This window comes from Saccostrea echinata, unplaced genomic scaffold (assembly GCF_033153115.1).
Source record: "Saccostrea echinata isolate AGI-Se365-2 ecotype Australia unplaced genomic scaffold, CSIRO_AGI_Sech_v1 ptg000054l, whole genome shotgun sequence".
Classification (NCBI taxonomy): domain Eukaryota; kingdom Metazoa; phylum Mollusca; class Bivalvia; order Ostreida; family Ostreidae; genus Saccostrea; species Saccostrea echinata.
The window spans coordinates 7321969-7349889 of record NW_026889803.1 but is presented as its reverse complement, the minus strand read 5'-3'; the positions used below and the strand labels follow the sequence as shown (position 1 = coordinate 7349889).

Genomic DNA, 27921 nt, shown 5'->3' with positions numbered 1-27921 from the left:
TTTTACCCATACTCAGCACGCAGGGCCATTGAGCAGTGAAGGATCTTTTTCCTGCCAGCACCTTCTGCGACATGGGAACTCGGTTTATACGATCTCATCCGAAGGACCGGTCTCCACGTCCCCCAGTGGGATTCGAAACCCGCAACGTTATGTGATTTGATAGGCTTATCAAAATAAAAAAAAATTATGGTAATGCGACAATATCCTTCATTTCTGGATTTTCTTTTAGGAATTTGAAAGTGGATGGGGGTAGGGAGTGTGGGGGGGGGGGGGGGGGGGGAGGTGTCAATCTACCAAACTGATGATAAGAGAAAATGCCCCATCTTAATTTGATAAGGTACATTTGCTTCAATGCCCTGTGATGGTAATGTATCCTGAACTGACAAAATGACAGTTCAACAATGAATCATGACACAGATATAAATGTTTTTAAATTTTTACTTGCCTGCCTTCATTTTATATGAGGACAGGTTATAGTGACAACAGAGTATTGTGATGAAATAACAAATGCAGTTATATTTTCTTCATGAATTTCATTCATGTACATTTACACTTTCATATTGGACACTCTTGATGATGCGGGATCAGTGTCCCTTGTTTCAACAAAAAACTCCCATCTTTCATACTCACACATTACAAAAATATAAGAAAATCTTTTGATATTCAAGAATACAGTATACAAGATAATATACAAGTCAGTCAGTTTATGGAATGTGAACATAACTCCCACAAACATGATTTCATCATGTTAAACTTAAATCATATATGACACACAGAAGCACCATTGAAATATACCCCAGACTGATAGAAATATAAAATGTTCACATGTGTATCTACACAGGCATCAAGCTAACCTGATTTTGCTGACCAATGGTAATATTTCCTTAAAATTTTATATATACTCTATATGTACTGTTGGTCACCATGGTCAAGAGATTGGTGCCTGTTGCATGTCTGTGTCAAAAAAATTAAATGGAGATCATTTATTCCTTCACATTATACAAATATGGGTATTTTCTCTTTTAAAAATACTCTTTTTGGATGAAGATAACTATATAACTGATGTCCCTTGTTTCAATACATATGTACTCTGTTACAATACACATGAACTCTCCAAAGACAGTAAGCCCTGACTATTGTTATGAAGATAAGCAAAATGATCAGATCGAACACCCAATAAATGAGAAATCATTTGAGCAAAATCAGTAAATAAAGTTTCTGGAATACATCTACAAAAAAAATTAATAAACTTCATTGCTAACATAATCATATCTTCAAAAATTCAGTAAAAATAACTCTTCTTGAAGAAATCGTCCAAGTCTATATTTGTCTCCAAGATCTACTGAATGATCAAATTGCATAGTCCCCTAAAAATGATACATGTACATACACATACTAAGTTATTAGGATTTATTCCAAGAATAAAAAGTAGGCTAAATATAAGTAACCATAAACTGTAAAATGTTTTGTAAATGTTATACATGTATGTATTTGATACAACCAGGTAGAAGTGTGTAATGTAATAGTGATACAAGTGAATAAAATAATTATAAAATATAGCAAGACTACAGTTTTAAATGTTTCACAAATGTAAACATGGTAAATAAAATGATATAAAATCTGTAAACAAAAACCTTTACATCTAATTAGATATTATACCAGTGTGGGAAGCCTTTTCAGTCTACAGTATACATCTTGCAAAAAAAATTTCCTGCGGTAGAACTATTAATAATTCAGCTGATAGCTTGTGTTGATATTTTCAATGTAGGATATCTTTTTGTTTGAATGTGCAATATGTACATTATATGTACATTACTCCTTTGAGGATTTGAATTTTGTGTCATGTAGAAAATTAAATTCATGTAAAAAAAATACTTAGGCACACACTAAAACTTAATTCTGTTCTGTAACTTGCTAAAATTAAATTTATACAGCACCAATGGGACAATATGGAATATAAAATAAGTTATAGCCCTAAAACAAAGATTGGAATGATAAGAAAAAAACACAGTATCATTATACAGTGCTAGGAGATATTCACATCTGTTTAACAACAATACTGCATTTCTTTAATTAAAAAAAATATATCACATTAACTAAAAGAAATAATTTTATAAAACTTTGTTATTGCAGTTTCTAGTTGTGGGGTGAAAGCTTTCCTTTCATGTAGCCTTTCCAACGCTCTATAGTACTGGAAAATAACGGATCGCTGTCTACTTCACTCAAAAGTTCAATCTGATTTATATGAACTTTATGATAGTCCCATCGAGCTCGGTTAGGGGCCAAGCCCGCTGTGATATGTCGAAGGTCATAAAACGTCCCTGTACCACTGTCAAACATAAGAAGCATTGTTTTTAAAGTCCTCATTCCATTGTTAAATAATTGTTCAGCTTTTTCACTAATTCTTCCATTAGCTATTTCTTTAAGGTCATAGAGACCTATGAGAGAATACATAAATCCATTTAGCACAAAACTACTAGGTGTTGTGGGGTATTCCTCATACCAGTCATACACATTGAGATACTTGGAAGTCACTCCTCCTTTGGAGCTTGGAATGTCAAAAATATTAAGGGCTTTGCCTGCAGTCTCTATATATTTGTAGTCTTTTGAGACAATATAGGCACGTACAAGAAGAGAAATGGCCTGGCCTTGACCCATGGCAGAATACCATCCTGGCTCTAATTCCATGACCTCTGGAATTAATTTACGATGCACCATCACAGGCCAACCTCCTTGCGTATCTTGATGCCGCACCAGGTAGTTTGCAGCATCATAAAATAGGTCCATGTGGGCATGAGCAGAGACTGTGACATTGTCCATTACTCCATGCCCACGGACACAAATGGCAGAAATACGAGCTGCATTTTTCATTCTGGAGGCACGGGTTTTCGAATACTGTAAATTCAATCCCTTTTGGAAATCTGTTAATAATAATCTAGTTAAGTGAAACCACTTTCCTTTTCTGGAGGCTCCAAGTCCATAATAAAGATCACGACTGCCTTCTAATTTCATTACAGTGTCACTAAGCACATAGTGGATTCGGAACAAGTTTCCATCTCCCATTTTAATTATAACAGTTACACTGCCATCATTTATGAATTTGAGGTCCATAGAAAGTGTTGACAACTTCCTCTCATTTGTTGATATAGCAATACCTGGATTTTTCAAGTCAGCTACAAAGTGAAATAATAAATTTAATCAATTAAACAACAATTATTTAATCTAAACTTTTTAAAAGCACCTTTGTTACGTTTCCTAGATATTCAAAACCTTAAAGTTACATACATAACCATGTGAAAATCATCTTTACATTTTTTAATACAATAACTAGACTTATGAATCTTAGCAGAATCGCAATAAGACATCAATTCATCTTTTCACATTCGGAAATAGATTATATATACACATTTCACTTAAAATACGAAACATATTTTTAAAAGTTTAACTGCAATTTCTAAATGGAAATAAAAAGAAATAAATTTGCTTCTACAATTTAAACCCTTACGAGAAGTCTTGAATTCAACTACTGCATTATCAATTGATGTGCGTTCATCCAGTCTGCTGCGAATCTCAGAGTTTGAATCTGGAAGTAGCCAGTCAGATATATCTGTCTGCTCCCCATCCTCCAGAACCTTCACCTTGTTTTTTGGCTGGTTCAGTTGTTTACTGTAGTGACTCAGTCCAAACTGGGCTATCTGTATTGGGTAGTAGTGCCCTTTGGGATCCCACTGTGTTGAAATTGGAACACCTGAAATCATTTCAAGTAAGAGTTATTCCTCTTTAGTCAGTAAATGTAAAACATTCACTGGAAATAAAATTTCACAGTTCTTCTTATTAATGCATTAATATAATGTAACATAAAAGCATTTCAAATTAATGTTCAAATGGCATGAATATTTGTAAAAACAGGGGGTAGGACAAAATCATGTTTGAGAGATTTTTCTTGTAAGAAATCTTTGTACAATTTACTTGCAATATTTACATCAATTTGTTCTTTCTGATGCTTTCAATTTAGAAAATACAAAAAATTCACATCTCTCAAATAAAGAGATATCAGTATTTGTCACTTCCTTAATTGATGTCTTATTGCGATACTATTAAGATTCATAAGTCTATTCATTGTATTAAAAAATGAAGCACAAACTATTTTCAAATCATTTGTTGACATTAATTCCAAGACATCCTGTTTTAAACTTATTAGAACCCAACTCTTACATGTAATGAAGCATTTGTTCAATTGCTTCAATGCATATCACCACTAATTGAGAGTCTTTAACTGAAATTAACAGCACATATTATTATGGTCTTTTAAGTATGTAGTGTCTTTTCATTGGTTCTATCCTAAAAAACTTTGGAATATGCATTGTGGGTTTAGTTTAAGAAGCCACCTCTCTTATGATAAATCATTATGTGTTTTACACTCTTACTGTAGAAATGTAATTTGAAATAAAGTTTTTTTTCTTATCTTTTCACATATATATATAAGTACTTGTAGGTTGTACTTGAAGTCTAAAGAAAGTTGTTCGTAGAAAAATGCTTAAGAAATACTAAATAACACAACATAATATTGATTCTCATATGGCATAATTGAGTGATAAAAAGAGGAAGAAATATGCCAAAATCAGAAGGGTATTCAAGTCAGGCCATACCAACATAAAACAGTATTGTAGAGAAATATCTACCTTCAATGCCACAAACACATTTCACCCTATTCCTGTCTTCCACATTGTAGAGATCAAATGACATGAAGATGCCACTGGGAGAGTACTTTGGTTGAGGACCAGACGGGAAATCATCCTGGTAACTGTGATGGAATGAAAACCTCTCGTATCCATCTGATGTCTCCAGGGAGCCATACACCTATTATATTAACAAATCAAAATCAAAACAGGATTTTTTTTCCTCGAAAATGCCAATTAATTGTGGATTAATTATCATGCATACAAGTGGCTAATATTTTAAAAATTTACTTCATTTACCTCAAAATATTTTTGGATGAATGAAAATGGCATGTAAACTTCATTTCCATCCTTTCTTCCTTTCACAGAGTAATCTCCATTAATGACACACTCTATCTCTTCATAGTTCAGTTTATTTGTTCTCTTGGCATGTGTGTAAGATTGCGCTGCTCTAGGCTGAAAACCCACTGAGCCATCAAACTCACTGTCAAGATGAGGCAATTTCTCATCCCTAAATTTTTTTTTAAACAAATCAAAATACATTTATAGAACTTTAGTTCCTTTTTCTCAGCATTCTTTTCACATGAAAATTCTCTGTTATTTGCATTATTGCCCAAATATCAATCTATATCAAGTTTTTACTGCCAATTGAAAACTATCATTTCACTTCAGAATGTTAGAAAACTTTACCTATTATAGTTGTTGTCACTCCTGGAAAGATCACATTTTCCAGTGTTGTAGACTGTCAGAAGGAGAGTGAAGATGCCCGCACATGCTATCAGAAGCTTAAGATTGGCTCGGGGCATGTTTATTCTAACACCTACAATACAATTTAAATTATAATTATTGATTTCAAGGAAACTACTGATTGTAGATATATAATCAAATAATTATACAAAAAAACACAAATAAATAATAAAAAAAAATATTTTTTTCCCCTTTGATATGGAAAATAATTGCAGGCAGAGTTTATTATAATCAAAGATGAACTAATCTATTCCCTTCATTAGATAAACTTTGCAATTCCAACAAAGAAACATTGAATATTCATTGATACATTGGAGTGAGTCTGTAGTCTGAGGATATTTAAACCAAGTCTCTACTCTACCTAATTTAATATATCAAGTTCTTCATTATTACAAAATTTCTCAACAGTATCTTCATGCTCAAGGTATTGACATTGTATTATACTACATTAGAATTAGACACAATTTATCAGGCCTTTCAAAATCTGCAGGTATCCAGTACTTTTACCTGATTGAAATCATGATTGTATTAGCCAAAATATTTGAAGGCGAAAATTTTGCTAACATTATACATTTATTGACTGGGTTCAAGGGCAAAATGTGTTTTGTCGGACCCAAGAACCAAACTGTTTGCCTGAGACTATTAGGCGGAAGGCAAACAGTTTGGTTTGAGGGGTCTACAAAAAGCATTTTGCCAGAGAAGTTGAACACAGTCAGTAAATGTTTTGTTATACCTTATATTATTTGACATACATGTATCTTGTGCTGGCTTCCATGATGTAAATTTCCTATACCTGTACTAAAACTCAGTAAATTTTGTCACTGTCGAACACCAACAGATGCAAATAAGATTTAGCTGATCCCACCCACAGTTTTACTTAAGCTTTCTAATATCTCATCAACAGGTCCAATATCTTACTCTGTGGTCAAACATCAACTTTTTTATTACCCCTCAGTAAAACATTGAAAATGTTAGACTTTTTTTAAAGTATAGATTTATATAGGAACCAATTTTTAAAGGTAAAACAAATTAAATTAAAATCTCTTCCACAAGGTACCTCCTATTTTTGTAAAAGTACTGTCTGTTTCTAATCTTTTTGAAAGCCCTGATTTATTTTACCAGAAGAGAAATCAGTACAAAATCTGAACTTTCAATCTGAGGCTGTTATGATGCAGATACCGAATTGTGTATACATTCAATGTCACATCAAATTAACGCTTACTTACAGACTCACACTCTTTAAGTCATGTGGTTGTACATAGTACAGTGTGTTAATACAATGTCAGGGTGTAGATCTTTTATGATTTTTTTTTAGAGTCTTCAGGTCTTTATTAAGTGGTGCCTTGATAATTTTTAAGACACACGACTTACACAATTATTTCTAGTCAATAATTATTATAGTAAGCATAATAAAAACTTGACGTTTAGAAAAAAAAAAACAACACACACACACCGATGAATGTTTGAATGACGAATAAAAGACGAGTTAAATGACTAACAAAAAGAACAGGTGATGTCAGACACACATTCCATAGTCCAGAGAAAGTGGGTCAACAGAATACCTGTTCGTTTTTAAAGATACACTCACATGTCCCTGTTAATGTCAAAATTCGAATCCGTACTTCTACATTTTGCTGATGTCCTTATGTTAAACTATCGACAGAGAAAATCTCCACAACTAATCGTCTTCCCCACAAAGCTGACTGACAACCAGTCTTGTCCGACAGAGAAAAACATATAAACCTTTAAGTTTAGAGAGTTCCATTAATAAGGGACATAACTCAAAATTTGTTATTTGGTGTATGATGATGGGTAAGTAGTCAGTATCATTCCTGAGCAATACTTCCAATAGACTAAATGCATTATTATAAATCAATCAATGACAATAAAAAGGACCCGTTTTCTGTACATGTGTGATTTATCAGTTCACTTTCCTGTACTTAAAAATATTTTAAAATTGTCTGCAAACATGCAGCATTTTTGTTTTAACGCTAGACTTTTAGTTTTAGTAACCTAGCCCCAAGACCATAAAATGAGAACAGACTTAAGTCAAAATTTCAAATTAGTATAATTTTAAAAATAATTTTGATGATGAAACAAAATTTTTAATATGTGTTTGAATTTGTGTATTATAAAAATCTGCATTAAACATTACTTGCAGATTTTTATAATACACAAAATCAAACACATGTTGAAAATTTTGTTTCATCATCAAAATTATTTTAAAAATTATAGATCTCAATGAGAGGCTCAAGATTTTTATCCGTTTTTAAGATACACTTAAATGTCCCAGTTAATGTCAAAATTGTCTGCAAATTAACACGCAGCAAAATTATAATGTCTGAATATGTCTGTTATCCAGACAATTATTGATTATGGAGACCCCCCCCCCTCCGAAATCCAATTTACAAGCTTACAATTAAAAACCACAGGTGTCAGCTCCCTGAACTTTAAATTCATGAACAGTCAAATATAATATATATCTTGGTAAGTAGAAAGGCACCTGGTCACTGGCCTAAAGGCTTAATTCAAGAAAAAAAGATTCTTGTAAGACCCCATATATCACAGCTGAATTGAACATGAGTATGTACAATAAGGGAACCTGTAATTGTCATTTGTAAAGGTGTAATCATTTACAACACAATTAGAATACATTACCTTAGGGTCGTGACATCAAAGTGAAACACACCTGTAGCTACCTAGAGCAAAGGGAGGCAGATTGTTATCTTCTCAGCCTACAAAGAAATTAAAGAGACACTTCCAAATACAATGTAACAACATTTTCAAAGAGAATATTAATTAAAAGAAACAAGTCCAAGAATGTTAACTTTAAGAGGGACAAACTGACATTCATTCATGACTTGTACATACATACAATGTCAAAATCTTGTATTTGCTGTGAAATGAATGATCAGAACCCATCTGAATATTCCTGATTATATACAATAATTGATATAAATATTGAGACACCTTTAATTATAATCATGTTATTTGTTCACTTTATTTACTGAATGATCACTTTAAAGAAAATTGAGGACGTTTTTGTCATATAGAAAACTAATATAACAAAGAGATTTAAAGTCTATAAACTGGATGTAAATTAGGAGGTCTGGAAGAAACTTGGAAAAAGAAATCCTAAATTGATTAAATTAAAATTGGTCATATTTTGAGAGCTTGAAGCATATTGTCCACGAGACTTCCCTAAATTGATGCCAGTTTTGCTTTTAACAATGCATGCAGGAACAATTCTATCTCTTAAAGATTTCTTATATCAATTTCCGCCTTGCCTAATAGTAATTTTACAGCATACTTGAGATGCTACTTAATATGCTGACTATATCATTAAAGTCTACTAGTATTTTGTGGCCACTGATTGTAGCATCACTTGATGAAATGTCCTGAATTCAGGACAAAGTGCCCTATATCAGTAATATACCTATGACATATCTTTCTTAATTGACATATAACGGCTTGAATAAGTATCCTACTAATCTCTTCTGAACAATTACCTAGCTATTTGAATTTCTACTCTAACAGTCTGAGAATGAATTTCCTACCATTATTCAGCACTGTACAGTGATTGATCGAGAGAGAGAGAAAGAGAGAGAGAGTCCATTTACCTATACTTAGGACAACAGGATCGAAACCTCTGCTTAGCAGTTGTTCAGTGAAACTGATAGCATACTAAAAGTATAACTTCAGTCTAAACATTGTCACACTGAATAAGTACTAGAAGCTGAGACAGATCTTATCATAGAATAGACCTCCATGAAATACTGATTACTAAGTAGTAAAATGAAACCCACTACCTATTACCTGGGGGTACTAATCCTTTTAAATGAAGTGCAATTAGACATCTTACAACTCCTAGCACGACAAAGTCAATAATCCAGTATTTTTTCTGGGAGGTATCTCCTTAAAAATCAATTTCTAACTCATTACTGAGTGACAGGTGATAAATCTGAATTATATAGAGCCTTGATATATCTTTAGCCTTGTTCTTTCACTTGAATTCTTTTCATTATAATAATCTTTATTGTTCTATTAATATCTGTGAGGCAGTGTGAATAAACCATGTCAATATTTGCCTAGTGAATAAAATAGATAAACATGTAGCAGTAAATGTGACAAAAATTTAGTGACATTATCAGGTATCCATTATTAAAAAGAATGATAAAAACTTGATCTCTTTACCAGAAGAATTTTAATTGCTGTCATTGTTATTATCTATGTTAAAAAAATGTCCTCTGGGCTTTTCTTTTTAGTCTAATTTTAAACTATTAAAAAAGGAATTAGTGTAAATTTTATACGTATATGATGATAATGAATGTAGATGCATATTAATTAATTGTGATACCAATTTGTAGCCAAGTTTTGGTTACCCATAAAATTATGCATTTTTTAAAATTATTATTTTCAAATTATGGTATTATTTTTTTTTTTTTTCAAATTTATTTTATAGAGTTGATAACAATTTGCACCAGAGTTCATAGGCTGAATGGAAGTGAAATATGATTTGCACATACTTCAATCCAAAAGCACAATTTGGAAAAAAAAAAGCAAGCTAATTCATGTACCGGTACTTGAAGATTTACATTGAAGATTGAAGGACTGTTCAACTATATACATGTGGACATGACCTGAAAGATCCTACCCCACATTTCCACATATAAATAAGTTATCTTTATCCACTGCATTCCAAGACAAGGGAATTTAAGGTTTTATCTAAATAGCCCTTTTACATTCCATTATCACACTTTTAAACATTATCTTAATCTCTTTAAAAACTCAACCAAAACACACTTAATAGTATGTTCTTCATTCCAAGTTGTCGAGTTTTAAAGTGCAAAAATACTTTTATATGAAAAAAAAGTATGAAGTAATTTAACACATAATTCATGTTTCTCTCGTTTTGTCTTGTAGGCCATGATAGTAAGAATTTAATTAAGTGATCACCTGACATTTTAATTCCACATATGGACCTGCAGCTTTGATGTAAAAGGTCAGTATTAAGATGCTTGAACCACAAATATGGATTCTGTAGTGGATACCATCTGTCTGCTAGTGTTCAGACTAGATGGATTTTTTTTTAAATTGACTCTTGTCCTTTTTAATCAAAGTTATTGATTAAATCCTTGTAAAAAAATAAATAAAATGTCCAATACCTCATAAATCTACCTATTCTCTTTAGAGAAATGGTCAGGTTTTTCCCTTCATCCACTTCTGTGGCAAAAGCTGGTCCACCTCTCTAAAGAGAATAAAACCTAGCTAGTAATTTGGAACTGGGCACGTATAAAATATTTTGACATAAACATTGATAAGGTTTTCCTTTTAATCATGAAATACTTAACAGTTAATTATTATTAAACAGAATCCAAGACTTTAATTTTAATTATATTAAAAAATAAACTTACAGGAACTTATTCCTCATACATCTGCCTACATGCATCAGAGCTCACATTAAATACATGTCAAACAAAATGCAGATAAACACATCATTATTACACACACAGCTGCATGCATATTGTGGTAATGTGGTGGCCAGAAAGGAATACTCATTAGAATAAATGACAGAATTAGGCTGAGAACAAACTTTTCAATTTTTATCATGCCTTTTTCAAGGACAAACATTCACTCTACCTGTGTTTCATTGTTAAACTTGTTTTTTGTGGTGTTAGCCATGCTTATAGAGATAGAACAGGTTCTTGATAATTCTGACATTGAGTCAAAACCAGGTTTTATTTGCTCAGGATTAGAGGCCAAAAAGGCTACAAAAAGCTACTTTCATCCCAGAGTAAATAAACTACCTGATATTATGTTAATCTTGTTTGGACAAATGTTAGTTCTTTTTGTGTACAATGATTTCTTTTTTCACCTTCTTTTAAAGACTTGACACATGTAGAAATAACAAATAATACTGCAAATACATGTAGAGTGTGATATTATCCTTCAATATAATGTCAACAGGTTAATAAATTGACCATCAAGTACTTTTGAAAAAAACTTAAATGAAATCCTTTCCTTAGGATTTTAAAGGGGCACATGTAGCCATGACTTTGGTACATGTAGCTTAATTATGATTCCTTACAAATTTACTGAAAATGTTACTTAAGTTTTTTTTCCTGGTCAGAAATGAAGAAATGTATAAAAGTTTCTCTTTGACAAAAATACAATCCATTTCTTAATTTTCATCCATCATTTAACAGAGAATAAATTGCAGTAAAAACATGAAAGAATATACATTTTTTCAAATAAAAAATATTTTAATGTACATTTATCTAATTATAATGCATATTTATATTATTTTTTAATTAAGTTTAAGTACCGTATTTGAGCCTATTTTCTGAATATTTTTCTTAAAACTAAATAGTTTATTTGTTATAAAAATAATTGTTTGTCGCTTTCATCAAAGCATACTTGTTTTGCTTCTCCAGAATTAATCTGCATATCAAACTAAATTCATTTTTACTTTCCAATCCTTAGACAATAGTTCAATTTCATGACCCTCAATTTGGTAAGCTCTACTTAACTTTCAAAATCTCTTGCATAAATATGAGATTTAATAAGAAACCCCTCTTATGCAACATTTGTCAAAATATTTAATTTTCAGGGGGAAAATTTGTTTACAGTAGAAAAACACTTCATTTTAATCTAATTTTCTTGAGAAATTGTTCAGAAAATTTTGTTCAAACTTTTGCGTAACTTCTTTAAATTGAGGGGCACCTGTTTCACAATTAATTGAGCAAGAACCCCATGTAAGAGCCCGAGACCTCAAAATAACATTTGTTAAGTCAACAAACTGTGATTTAACTCCCACAGAGAAAGTTTGTTTGGTGGAAAAAAATATTTACTTGGAATGTAATTTTAAGTACAAATAATTTCTGTAGTACATACTTAATAGAAGTATCAATTAATATATGGTAAGCAAATCAGTAATTTCATTAATTCAAACTGCATTCATTGATATAACTGTGTCCATGAAATTATCAAATGCAATCTGTATATAGTTCCAGATACTCTTTCGATAAACTGTTTTAAATGTAATAAAGAGAAAAAAAATTCATCAGCATCTTACCAGATAGTGTTGTGTTAGGTCTGTTTATTAACATCCTTTCAGTTATCAAAGAATTTTTCCCAATTACAGCTGTATCTAACAGCAACTCTATACATTCACAAAAAGCAACAGTTTTGCAAATGTATTACATCCTTTAACCTCCATAGAAACTCCAAGTATTCCACACAAACATAGGCCACCAATGTTATTTGAACATGAACTAGCACCTGCTATGATAAAATTTTGCTGCTGTTTGGGGATCGGTGCAACATGAGCAGATAATTGGCTGTTATGATGCTATTCCATCTCCCTTATTGATTTACTGTGTATGAGCATTACCAGTGGCTAATTTGTCCTGGTCATGCTAGATTTAGATATATGCAGTGGTAGGCAGTGTCTGTATACATCCTACTACTAGTGTTGGCTGGGTGTACGGTTTAGAGTTCAGAATTAAGGTTGTTTTTTTAATTAAAAAAAAAATTGAACCAAGAAAATTATTTGTCTCCTCCTCCCCCCCCCCCCTTCCCCCAGCAAGCTTATATGCTTAATCAGTAAATGGTGACAGGGTTACTGTATTTCCTTTGATAAAAATACATTCACCAACTATATAACAGTAGAATAAATTAATTCCCCCAACACAAAAATATGAACTACTTAACATTAAATATTAGCAAGAATGAAATGGCAAAAAAGAAATTGTTGAATTTGAAAACATGACATATTGAAGAATTGTCTCCATATTTTACCCTGATTATTAATGTACACTTGTGTCAATCAAATTATGAATGTGAAAATGAAAATTAAAATTATCAGCTTACACTAATTATCTGACAACTTAAACTTGTTAGATTTCAGTAAAAACTTACATCTTCTCTTGGATTTTTTCTTTCTTTTTTTCCTATTTGTCACTGACCAGTGCACTCCTCTGAGTAGAAAAGAAATGGACTCTCAGTCATGACCAGTTTGATTTCCTACTGAGAATCTAATTATTTTTTACCTGTTAATAAAACAACCAATTATTGTCAATTAAAGTTTTATAATTGGGGATCACAGTAGGTGTATAAACACACTGTGACCAGGTCATAGTGGGTGTCTGAATATATGAATGTCAATTACTAGCTAATTATCCCAGTTCTCTATTGGCCAACATAGTAGTATCCTTTTATCACACTAATGCCAATTGATTAAAAATTCAGGAAAGAAACAAATTTGTTCCCTTTCTTCTTCTTATTATAGACCAAAATATTGAAAAGAAGATTAGACATCAAAGATTTTTTTTTTTAATTAAAACAATTGAAAAATAATTAGATGTGAATTAAAAAAATTAAGATGGTATGATTTTTTTTTAATTTAAGTTTATACATATCAGCTTAACATTATTGTAAACATCAAAGGGTAAATTTCACTCTATCAATAGTAGGACATACTGTACAGTCCTTGACAAAAGTACATGCTTCTCGGCAACCTTGATAAAATGCCAGTTTATTGACCCCTCCCAGACCATACCATATTTTAGTTGACCCCTCCCAGACCATACCATATTTTAAAAAGAGGTTGCTATGCATAACTTGTACTTTCAATTTCAATCATGATAATTGTCACCAATACACAGTGTCAGACAATTTTCTATCAAGTCAGATACCCAAGGGCTTTCTTCAATCTTATCAAACAGAGAATCATATTGTGCTCAGACTTAAATGTTTTTTCCCTTCGAGATTCTGAAATTTGAGAAAACTACTTCAAATTAATAGAAATTCCCAATGAGCACAATTAGGTGTGTGAAAGACTAATTTAAGGTGATAAGAGTACCAATCACGGATCAAATCCCCACAGCCTCTTGTCACTAGCAACAAAGGGAACCAGATTACCGAATAAAGGACAGAGAATGGAGATCCCCCCTTAAGCTGTAGAAAAGAAGATCAGATATCTGGGGATCAGTGAGAGGACAAAGACAGGGCAGACAATGCACTCTGAAATGTGTCACAGAGATCTGGATTTATGTTTTAGAGAAATACCAGTATGTGTAAAATGATTTATAAGGTAAACCCCTATGCTGTAATATGTGTGCTTTTGCCCTAGTAAACTCTCTCCCAACTCCTGGGAATTGGATCAGAGTAGAAAAACAATAAGTGCATTCTCTAATAACTTGAAAGTCACCAGAATTTCATATAGATGTATCATATCAAGAAAACTTTTAAACAACTTATGAGACATTTAAGTATTTTATTGATAAAAACATCTTTCTTAATGGCAATATTAGTTTCACATCTGCCAGCTGCCCAATTGTCTTGAGTTCAGTTCCCAGAGTGGGTGCTAATTTTTTCTTTTAAATTAATATACAGTCAAACCTCATTATCTCAAACTTGATTGGACCGAGAATAAACTAATATCCAAGAGGCTGAGATATTGAGGTTAAAATACGTAAAGAAAAAGTGGTTGGGACCTCCAACTCACTTGAAATATCCATTATAGCCATGGTATTGAAGAAACCCAAGTTCAAGATGCCAAAGTTCAATTGTATATTTTGATATACTTTCCAACTGTCATGCATGTAAATAAGCCCTTGTTGAGTCTAATACACATATAGCAACATAATTCTCCAGTGTGGTAGTATGTAGAGCCTATCAAACATTATACATATAAAACTGCTTGATTAAAAACCAAGAATGAATGTGTACTTATATGGATGTAATTTATAGTCTTGAGACCTGAATAAAAGAAACTTTACCCAGTCTTTAGACTTGACATTTTTTGACATTCCTAGAAGATATAGGCCAGTGTCCATTTATGATAAATGTATCAGTAAGTCTGATATAGGCAGGGTGTCTATTTATTATAATGTATCAATAGACTGATATAGGCAGGATGTCAATTTATTATTGCATCAGTAAGACTGATAAAGGCAGGGTGTCTATTTATTATACATGTAATGTACCAGTAAGACTAATAAAGGCAAGATATCAATTTATTATTGTATCAGTAAAACATAGACAGGATGTTCATTATTATTATCAGTATAAAGTGCGATATAGACAGGATGTCTATTTATTATTGTATCAGTAAAACATAGACAGGATGTTCATTATTATTATCAGTATAAAGTGTGATATAGACAGGATGTCTATTTATTATTGTATCAGTAAAACATAGACAGGATGTTCATTATTATTATCAGTATAAAGTGCGATATAGACAGGATGTCTATTTATTATAATGTGTCAGTAAGACTGATAACGGCAGGATGTCTAATAGATTTATTATAATATATCAGTAAGACTAATAAAGTTAGGATATCAATTTATTATTGTATCAGTGAGACATAGGATGTTCATTATTATTATCAGTATAAAGTGTGATATAGACAGGATGTCTATTTATTATTGTATCAGTAAGTTAGGCATGGACAGTATGTTTATTTGTACTATCAGTATAAAGTGTGAGATAGACAGGATGTCTATTCATTATTGTGTCAGTAAGTGAGACATAGACAGGATGTTTATTTTTTATCAGTATAAAGTGTGATATAGACAGGAAGTCTATTTATTATAATGTATATGTAGAACAAATAAAGAGAGGAGGCAAATTTATTATTGTATTAGTAAGGAGAATATAAACAGAATGTCCATTGATTATTTTATCAGTATAAAGTGTGAAATAGCTATAGGCAGGGTGACCATTAATAATTGTTTGATACCTTTATAAGCAAGATGTTCAATAATTATTATGGATCAATATATAAAGAGTGATAAAGGCAGCTTGTCTATTTGATATTGTATTGATCAGTAATTGTGATATAGACAGGACGACCATTAACTATTATATCATTAAGTGTGAGATAGACAGGACGACCATTAACTATTATATCAGTAAGTGTGATATAGGCAGGACGAAAATTAACTATTATATCAGTAAGTGTGATATAGACAGGAAGACCATTAACTGTTATATCAGTAAGTGTGATATAGACAGGACGAAGATTAACTATTATATCAGTAATTGTGGTATAGACAGGACGACCGTTAACTATTATACCATTAAGTGTGATATAGACAGGACGACCATTAACTATTATATCAGTAAGTGTGATATAGACAGGGACCATTAACTATTATATCAGTAAGTGTGATATAGACAGGACGACAATTAAATAAATTTATATCAGTAAATCTGGTATAAACAGGACGACCATTAATTATTATATCAGTTAGTGTGGTATAGACGGAAAAGCAATTAATTTTTGTATTAATTTGATATCTAGACAGATTTTTCATTAATTATTGTATCAGTAAGACTGATAAATTAATATTAACAGGATGCCAATATAATACTGTATCAGTCTGTATATATATGGCCATGTATGGTCTTCATTTATTTACTATATTGTATCAGTGTATCTGATATAGTTGTATCAATAAGACTGATATAGACAGGATATTGATTACTGTATCAGTAAGTCTGATGATCTCCTTTTGTTATGGTATCAGTAAGTGTGATGTAGGCACGGTCTCCATTTATTATTGTATCATTATGTATTGATGATGGCAGAATATTATTATTGTGTCAGTCTGTCTGAAATGGACAGAATTTATTTTTTTATTGATGCTTAAGACCTTTTGGTTTTTTGTCAGATTTATGGGGTTTTTTTTAAATCATTATTAATGAACCCAGAAAACGTATAAAAGTGTTGTTTTTTTTTTCTAACTTAACAATCACATAAATATGAAATAGATATTACAACACTATGTTGATAACTTTCATATTAAAATGCTACCCTAGAAAAAAGCATTACAGCTGAGCTAGTGATCTAATTATACAAAAAATAAGTTAGCCAAAAAAATACTATGGAAATTTGTTGTAATTATCCTATCGGTGTTTTTTTTTTCAAGAACTTAATTTATGGTCCATTTATCTGTCAGCGAAAATAAACATTCTCCAGGCACGTTTCAGCACACAAATTCCAGGCTATTGTCTAATCATATTAATAGCTTCACGTAATTGTGCATGAACATATAACTAGCCATAATGCATGCATGAACCTGATAAAGAGGCAGATACAGGCGTAACTGCAAATTTCTAAGTAAATGTAAGCCAGGCATTAACATGGAGATAAAACATTCCATATTCCATATACTTTTTTCAAACAAATTTCTACAGTACGTAATGTAAAAAGTCTGATTAAGATGTGTACTTGAACTAGTTTTGAACTCTTATTAGAACTGTTTTAGCTTGTTAGGGCTCAGACCTCATGGTAACATGCTCAACTGTTTTACTCCTCATCTGGCCAGTGAAATGCAATTAAAGCAACCTAATTACAGAATGTTGGATCATTAACGATAAATGTTGCCATGGTTATGTGCTTATGGAAAAATCATTTTCAAGAACATAGCCCAAAAAGCAATAGAAACAGTTTCAAGTGTACTTGATGCACATCAAATAAAAATTTCTGTATGTTTCCAAAGAATTCTAAAATAATTGTGGTGTGTGTGTGTGTATATATATATATATATATATATATATATATATATATATATATATATATATATATATATATATATATATAATATATATATATATATATATATATATATATATATATATATATATATATATATATATATATATATATATATATATATATATATAATATATAAATATATATATATATATATAGTATATATATATATTATATTTATATCAATAATTTGGCAAGGTTAAGTAAACATTTTAAACATCCAAGGAAAGTGCCAGTTAACATGTATAAAAGAGGAGGACAACAACACAAAACACCCCCTCTCCCAATCAGTATGTAGTCTAGATTGGTTAAATACTTTGAATTCAATTTTTTCTATCGTTATTTGTTGAATGCTCTAATTTTTTCGAATTTTACCAGGGAACTGAATGAATTTTTCTGCATAGATCTTTAAATACAAATAAAATCAAATCATTTGAATGATGTACTGTATGTGACTACATAGTCTGACAAACGGTTGCTGATCTAGAAAATTAATTCAGAAACAACTAAGATAATGAATGGTCGAAAAGGCGTGTATTGAAAAAAAAAATAATAAAAAACTATAAATGTAGTTAACTTTCTCACTAGACCGTGTTTCACGGATGTGAACTGAGATCTGAGAGGTTATGGTGATTTCTAATTATGGTCAGAAACTCTCACTGTTAGACCAGAAAGTTACAGTACCATTAACCTTCTGTACATGGATCTCAGACCAACCAGTGCCCTTTTATATCCACTAATAACATTATCACTGTACATACACGTACATCGTTTTTTGAGGTGACACAAAACCCAATTTTTTTTATACCCATAAAACTGAAAGTTTTATTATTCGAGGTCATGTTTTGTTTTCTACATCGTCTCATATATTGACAATTCTGACACATAAAACAGTTAACTTGCCATTATCTAATCCCCATTTTGTTGTGTCGCTTTCCCCCCCTCGCTAGTGTTATCTACTGTTAAACTCCCTATGATAAACAAAACGTCAACACTCACCTGTTCGCTGTTTGTAATTTTTAAAATTCCAATGGAGACCCGACATAAAAATAGTTAATACCATTAGATGATAAATTTGCGGAAGGATATGGTCCTTAACTGATTTTCCTTCACATTATACATATATGTAACATCAATATTAAAGCAGATCGTCCTACACTGTACTGCGCTTTAAAAAGCCTTCTCCCTCTATGTTTATATATTTCTTTTTGTTGTGAATGGCCGACCTATCAGAAGGCTTTCCACACCAGCATGCAGCTATTCCCGGCTAACGTCAATGAATGATGTGTCTCGTCTGCAGCTGACCCGTGGATAATACCTGTCATGTATCATGAACCCACAAAAAGTTCAACATCTTGACTCTTGAGCAGAATATAAACATTAAATGTAGGTTTCTATTACGTTATCTTTTTACCTTCTGCAACATGTGCAAGGTGATCTTTTCATTAAGTGTGTTGTACATGTACAGATTCTATGCCTCGAAAAAAGCATCATATATTAAATTCTTTGTTTATCTTTTTTTTGCGGATGAGTCAATTTATTAAGTTCTTCACTGTCTTCGAAAATACAAGTATTGGGACAACAATTGTCCCCATTGCTCAATAAGTTTTGATCCCTACGATTATCTTACCCCCAGAGAAAATCAAATTTCATTCAAATACGCGTCTGGAGTTTCATGACCAAGTGTTGTGTGAACCCCCTGTCCAAGACAAAAATGACCTACTGCAACTTTCAAAAACGGCTTAACTTTTTCGTATCAGAAATACTACGCTTGAACACATTTGATATCTTAAAAAATATGCAATTCAGTATTTAGGGAAACATTTTTGTCAAAAGGTATAATCTGAGGACATGTCATTCGACAGATTATATGACTCTAACAGTGAACACCGTGCATCTGTTAGACAATTGGACAATCTATATCGGTATCATTATTTTCACTGTGTAATTTAATAAATCCGACACGTTGGTTTTATTAGGTTGGTTTGATATCATGTGCAAAACTCTACTTCATGATATTGACTTGAGTTTCTAATAATCACATAAGGAATATCCAAAGATGTGTAATCTTCAAAACTTGCACATGTTAACATGATGAATTTGTTTTTGTCTCTTATTTGTTCCGAAGAAAACAAACGTAACCTTTTGACTTGGTCAATCCATAGATATATCGACTTCAGAGAAAAACATATAGACTTTGCACTTCGTGTTCAGTCGATATGTTTTTCTGTGAAGTCGATATATCTATTGATCGACCTCATAAAAGAGAATTATATGTCTTTGTATGAAATCAAATCGAGTTCATATTCATTAATTTATATCTCCAGAAAAGTCCTACGAACTCGTTCCAACTTTATATGGGTCAGTAGTAAGAATGAATTTATACGAATTGATAATGGTACTCTTTCACATTGCCTTTTTTACAATCAGAGAGAGAGAGAGAGAGAGAGAGAGCTTTCGACATGCTAATGTCATTCAACCATTTATACAACATTCCAGTTTTATATGTTGAAATAGTAACAAAATTAGGATGTTGAAATTCATTGCTTGATTACTTTACCTTCCTCCAGATCATTAGAAAACAAAGAACCTAATTCATAGATCCTATCTGTTGAACGTGTCACCAGATATTTGAAACCCTTGAACATTACAGCCAAAATCCATCATTCTATAATGTTTTAGACAAAAGGACATTAAATTGAAGTCAGAACAATAAGTCCTGCCCAACAGAACAAGGTGATCGGGTTCCAAATCCCTGTTATCTGTCGTACGATCAATCTTCTGTTGCAGTTTTATATGCACAACGATTGCAATAATACACATGGTTTTGGCTTCAACCATCAAAGGAAAAATGGCATTCAAGAAACAAGACATGAAACTACTGAACAAAAATGAACATGCCATATGCTTTATAATCCTGTAATCCAATAAAGGAAAACATAGAGTCATACAGACTCATGACACATGAATAATTCAACCTCGGAGATAACCATGCAATGACACAGCGTTGCCAATTATTCAAGGTCATATTGTTCCATTCTCCGAAAAAGAGATGTTAAATTTTTTCACCCTTAGGTGAGAAGTGATTTTGCAAGACTTGTTTGGCTGTTTAATTTGTTATTCCTTTGTTTTCAAAATATACATGTACATACATGTATATATAATCTTTGCACGCATATGACTGATGGTAATTTTCTAGAAACCAATGAAATCATTAATACTTGGAACAGGAAATTTGTCCACGCAACCTATCGCCGTCAATTTGTAATTCGACAATAATCTTTTTACATGCACAAGATGATAAAGATCTTAATAACCACACTCTTGTTCAGTTGTTGCCTTCAACAGGAAATTTCGCATCTTAATCCCGAAGAGTAGTGAAGTACTTTTCATAGTACAAGACATGCTAAAATGAAAAACCGGAAACAAAATACCTCCTACTTCATGGACATATTTTCTCTTTAGAGGAGTGGACAAGCACTTCTCTTCGCAAACCTTCTGTGTCTTGATTCTGGAAAATGTGGAACTGGTGACGGTTTACATTTCAAATGAATGAAGGCGAAAGCTGTCCACTTCTTTAAAGAGAATACATGGACACCATTTCTTGATGGGTACATAAAATGAAGTTAAATTACTTACCAATATGTGTAATTATACACTGTCAATAATTCCAATTGCAGAATATGCCAATTCTCAGGAAGAAAGACCATTAGATTTGAACAATTGAGAAATCCCCCATTTAGTATGTTCTTGCTCATTGCTTTATAAACGACCGTCTATCTGCTTGTAAAAAAGTAATTGAAATGATATAGTGACATTTAACATAAATTTTCAATCAATATTGCCACAAGTTTCTGGCTCAGGAAAACCAATTTGTACTTTGGCATGGATGTAAAACGTCTGCTTTGCATGTATCTTAGATAATGCTTTTCAATCAACGGAAATAGAAATGAGGTGAGATGCGTACAGAATTTTTACTTTTAAAAAATTCCCCACGGAAATTTGGGGGAGGTGCAATTCAAAGAATCTGATAAAATATGATAAGACGAATTCCAAAAAATTTAAGAAATTTTGAATGGGCCGAGCATTTTTGCGAGGTAGAACCTATCATACAAAATTATTAACTTTGTTAACACGCAGGTCGAAAGCAAATTTCAACCTCATGCCCTTTCCTGGAACTTTATAACACAAACAATGATTTCACTCTTTATGAACGCGTTAGCGTCTATGTGTAAATTTAGAGAAAGGACGGGGACTTTTGAAGTTCTTTCATTTTATTATATCCTCAAAATATCAAACCCGTACAACAGATGTAAATCTGTTTGTTTATTGACCCAGTCCAATGTAGTTCATAACTTCGCATATAAAACTAAGGTTTATGGCATTAGGAGAATATCGCACTTTTGTTTGTGTTTCTATAAACGGAGAGTGAAGAAGCTCCATAAACATAGCCTTAGCTGATACAAAATTCGGATGAAGTGGTCTTGATATGCCCTTAAAAATCAATCCATGATGACTTGGGGGTGTCGCTAGCTTGCACTGTCTTTGTTTATAGTTATTTAAACATTGAAATATGTCACATACACAAAAATTAAGAAAACATGTACTAACGCAGCAAGTTTTTTAAGTAAACAGGTCAAGATGTTGCAATTGAAATTTCTGCCGCAGAACAAATGAGGGATTAAAGGGAATGTTTATTTGTATGAACGGTGAATCATATTTAAAAAAAAATGTATTATTTTGTAAATGACGGTATCTTTTCAGAAGTACATGGATACATCAAATTTTATTGGTTTAAATCACCCCCATTGGCCTAATATTTTGAAAAAGAACGTCTTTGTGCACTTAGTAACATCACTATGTAGATAACAAAGCCCCGACAGCGAACTTGTCACTAATAATATATTTATTCTCTCATCTTGTGCAAATAAAGAAATTTTAATAATTGAAACCTTTACACATTAATTAAAGAGCTTCTGAGATGCATACCTGTAGATTTAAGGATTTCTGACACGGATCCACCCACAATCCTTGTCTGTATTCCGTGTAAAGCCAACCAACTCCTCAATCTTTTGCCTGAACAATTGCCCTGGTATATGACCAAGCTTGGCACACGGTACAGATTGCTCATACTTAAGTGACATGTACTTTGCAAAGTAATGTCGTTGTCTAAATCAATACATATATGTCTAGAAAAAACTTGAATAAAAGGAATTTAAAATCTTATTTACAGCGTGTCAGTTCTTTTAAAACAAGAACCGTATTTAGCAGTGAAATCTACATTAATCGCAGTGATAAGACGAGCATATTTTTCATTTTTGTGTGTTAGTTTTCTAAATGCAAGGGAAACCTTCGCCAAAACTGATCAATACGTATGAGATTCATATATAGAATGTGCTTCTGCACTCCGATAATGCATTTGGAATGCCTAGATCTGCTGCAACGAAACATTTGTTTAAGAATGTTGATTTTAATAGAAATGAAGGAATATGACATGGTATCAAATTCAAATTGTTATAAATAATCCTGTGATTATTTTGGCTAAGAGGAATTTGTTCGTTGAGTAGAAAATATTCGTAAATATGTGCATATATTCTTTATTATTATTATTTAAACTGCATGTTGTTAATTTGTATTATAGAAGAAAATAAATGTCACGAAAGACGTTAAAATTTCAATAATGTATTCTGGACGCCCATGTATACATATCAATCTTTTAGAGACGGAAATAAAGATAAAAATCTGCCTCCTTGTTGAAAGGTTAAAATTGTTTACCAAGACAATGCAATGGAATTCAATAGACACTGAACCAGAAAACAACCTTTGATCACGTGTATAATAAACAAAGAGATATTTGCACTTGAGTAGATATCATATCGACTGGGGTATTTAGATAGCACGATATTAGTTATGATTTATACATTCAATATCTGCCTCAAAGGGTGAAAGATTACCATCAGGTGTTTTCGAGTCAGCGAGTAGACGGGACGAGACGAGGTGTTCTTATACTTACAAACAAATGTGGAAAACTAAGACCTGAAATGGCCTGTATATGAAAATGACGTGATAAAGATGTTAATTTCAGCCAAATGCCCTACTTCGATAATCTTGAGATTAGTTTTCTTTTAAAAGACTTAGTCATATCAATCAAAAACATAAAATAAAATATACCAAATCATGTATGTTTCTTTGATAAAATTATGTTTTATGATGGGTATTCATTCAGTTGAATATATATCGCATTATTGCTTTCCAAACTTATCATATATACTTATGAGTATGTTCATAAGATATTTATTTCCATTTGTAAAAGTATATACAATATAAAGTCATAGATCTTTGGGAAAAAAAAACCCATGATATCATCCCTGTTCAACATCTTAATTAACAATGCATCAACTTGAATTAATATAAGTAGGCATATTGAAATGTATTAGCGATAACTATATAAATTTAAATATCGTAAGATTTGATGACAGATTGCCAAGAGTCATTTATCATAAAAGTTTTAAAAAGTTATTCATTCTTGGAAATAGGTTACAGTATTTTACACAAAATAGTGCTTGGAATATTAAAGACAGTTTTTTTATCATTAGATTACAAGATAAGAGTGCATATGTCATTGTGTAACGCCTAAATAGATGTAATTTCATCAGAACTCCCTAAACCACAAAAACAGCATTGGAAAAGTCGAAAGTAAATTCATGGCTCTGTTTAAAGACCATAGTTTCAACAAAGGTCAAATATGATTAACTTCCCCAGAAACACGAATGATTACATCTCCAGAGGTTCTCCTCTCTCTCGCTTCCTCTCTTTCACACTGACATATGTGAAATCTATCAAAGACTCTTAACTCTTTCGAAATAGATGAAAAAGGATCTGCGTCATGGATAATTGCAACAAATCTTTAACAGCATTTAAAAGAATTTTAATGTAGCTGAGATCGAAGATAGTTGAAATATTGTTTTTAGGTCTCTTATTCATTAACTTTCGAATTGAAGGCAATTCATATTTGACAAATTAAAAGGTGAAGATTTTAGGTCAAATCAAGGCTGTGTTAATATTCAAACTTGATCTTTTGTTTAATTTACATAAACATAAGCATGCATATTAGATAATGAATTTGACCCAAAATTTAAAATGCCACTAATATATATTTTTAGAAGCCCTGTGTATCACATTATGTGGCCAACCATCAGTATAGATGTTCAATTCATAGTTTCCAGACGCTGTGATCTCTATGATAAGAACCGCATTTCAATGTGAGAGCGACACTGGCAGTTATTGGGATTGAAACAATAGACTGGTTCTTAGTACGCAATGAAACTGTCACTACGCCTGATTTCTCCAAGGAAGAAACGCTCAAAGAAAGTAGTTCTAGGGGGAAAGTTCTGTGCATTTGAAAACAGACGGTGATATTGATACAAGTCTACTGCATGGCTAAGTCCTTTGAAAGATGCCAAATGAGTGAAAGTATAGGCAGAGATAATTAGCTGATATCGATGGATTTTGTATTTGTCGAGAAATAGTAGCACTTGATGTATCCTTTATCTGGTTTGAGAGGGAGGGTTGACATTAGAGCACACGCTACAATGTAATTTCAGCGGAAATCTTCCCTTGTTTAACAGATTACAGGTCTCCTAAAAAAGTACCACCTCCTCAATTTTTGTAGGTGATAATTGCCCATGAATAATACATGTAGTCCTATCTTAGTAGAAGGTCTATGTCCGTTCAAACACATTATTTTAAAATAAAAGGCAGATACTAGTAAATGGATGTACTTACGCTTTTCTTGAACGTTAGCGGTATTTCGTGATGGCATGAATTTTATAGATCTCATACTCCAGGAAAAAAAATAGTTTTCAACATTTCGAAATTCTGTCCTTACTAACCTCTTATAACACTTATGTGGTAAATTATTACAGAGAACGTCGTATTGTATTTCTTTGCTGAAGACTATAAAACATTTAGACGAAGTCTTAAAATTATAATTTTAGATGAATTATGAATTTTAAAAGTAATAAGCTGTCGAATAATTCTCTGGTTCTCCTTTCAGATACCGACATTAGGGCAATTGGTATATATATATATATATATATATATATATATATATATATATATATATATATATATATATATATATACGTGCTGTTCGTACAACCTCCTGCCTACTTGACTATCAGGTAAGTTATAGTTAAGAATAGTACTTTAAACATATTTGTATTCTTGGGAATCTGCAGCATATAAATCATGATGTCAAAGGATGGAAAATCAATCATCATTACGCAGCATTACCCGTGTCATTAAATTAAATCCATCACATTTAGTTTATACTTAAGTGAAAAACTAGATGGAAAATGATAATTATGTTGACTTATGTCTTCTGATTGTGACAATTATTTACACTTTGTTGAGTGTCGATGCCAGCAATCTAACATGATCACATATGTAATCCTCAAGACTGTTGACTGTCTTCTTAAGTAATGTATATATATGACAAATTCAATATGGTCTGGTTTATGAACTCGGTTGAGGAGACGAGGATAACCCTGCATGACTTCTACCATTAGTAGACTCCTTATGTACCTTCTCCGTTTCGTCAATGGCCACTTGATATTATATTACATGAACATGTACTATCTTTATGTTTTGACAACTTAAGTGGACGAAAACAAGTATTTACTTTGTATGTTTTTACAACACTGTAATTGTTATCTTCTTGTGAAAATATTCTCAATGCACGTGCACAGTCCAGTAATTTCAGAAGAATAATTAAATCTAAACTGTTCGTAAGGGATATAAGGGAGGCAAATAAGATAAGGGGTGACTATAGTTTAGATTCGAATATTTTTACACACTCAAGGATAAAAAATTGTAGTAATCGACAAATAATAAATAAATTTTAAAATTCATTAAGAAAATCGCATTTATGATTAAAATGTTTCTTTTTTTTTAAAGAAATTAACGTATTGTGTATTCTTGCAAAATTGTTTAAATAAGTAAGTCAGACTTTTAAGTATCTTCTTATTAATGAAAAGGAGACTTTAGAGTTGAAAGGAAAAAAGAGAGATCGATATTCTGTCGATTTTAAATTATAAACAATATATATGAACGTTTTATATATTGTTAATCTGTTTATTTACTGTATGCCATATAAAATTAAAAAAAAAGATCAAAAGGCATCACGAAAAGTATACAACAGCCTGAAATACCTCATTTATTTAGGGAAATAATCCCTCCCTATAAATCATTTTCTCATTCTGAAGACGTTAGCAAATGATTTGCTATCATAAGTAACAAAATGTTCTGTCACCCTCATTACAGCAAGGAAGTCGAGAGTGCATTAGAAACACAGTAGGACTCCGTTATATATTTCCTAATCAATACCGCTAATCAGTAGGAATATTCCGCGTTTAGAAGAGACCACAAAACGTCTCCACGTGTTCCTTTGGTACGTGAATCTTCCTTCGTCACTTCATTTCCATTATAATGTGAAAATTTCAGTTGATTAATTCTCTGTACAATAGATAAATCATGTAAGAAGTGAACTCTGTGATTGGGATGGGAAAGATCTTTGTGCTTTAGCCCCATTTACATACCGTCAATTTGAGGGAGATGGCGGCGTGGCAGTATTCACAATATGTTATACAGCTTTCACTGAAATTGTCATGTTAAAGATTTTGTAATTACTACAAGAACATTTAATTTTCGCGACACCTTATTTTCACGAGATACGTACATGACTACATGTATTTAGTATTTATAAGTGAGAGAAATTTTTCGCGATTTCTGGTTACTGGTGTACGTAATCTATATCTAAAAAAATATACGCGAGAATGAAATTTTCGCGAGCATGCAGACAGTCTTGCGTTATTACAAAGATAAAGATCTCGCGAATAAAAAGTATTTACAGCACAAAAATTTACAAT

The 27921-nt window shown here is 31.8% G+C and overlaps 1 protein-coding gene across 2 annotated transcripts; it reads right to left on the bottom strand.

Moving 5' to 3' along the window:
- Positions 1 to 420: 420 nt before the first annotated feature.
- LOC133206418 (D-glucuronyl C5-epimerase B-like) lies at positions 421 to 10659 on the bottom strand. 2 transcript variants are annotated; one of them, XM_061342399.1, is made up of 7 exons: positions 10592 to 10659; positions 8085 to 8161; positions 5370 to 5499; positions 4980 to 5190; positions 4683 to 4860; positions 3506 to 3748; positions 421 to 3173 (listed from the first exon to the last, which is right to left on the bottom strand). In XM_061342399.1, exons 3-7 carry the CDS (start codon positions 5483 to 5485, stop codon positions 2137 to 2139), a joined length of 1785 nt encoding a protein of 594 aa, XP_061198383.1. In that variant the 5' UTR covers positions 5486 to 5499; positions 8085 to 8161; positions 10592 to 10659; the 3' UTR covers positions 421 to 2136. The 2 variants fall into 2 exon arrangements, with proteins under 2 accessions (XP_061198383.1, XP_061198384.1); XM_061342400.1 differs by lacking the exons at positions 8085 to 8161; positions 10592 to 10659 and adding an exon at positions 7015 to 7121.
- Between the last annotated feature and the right edge of the window lie 17262 nt (positions 10660 to 27921).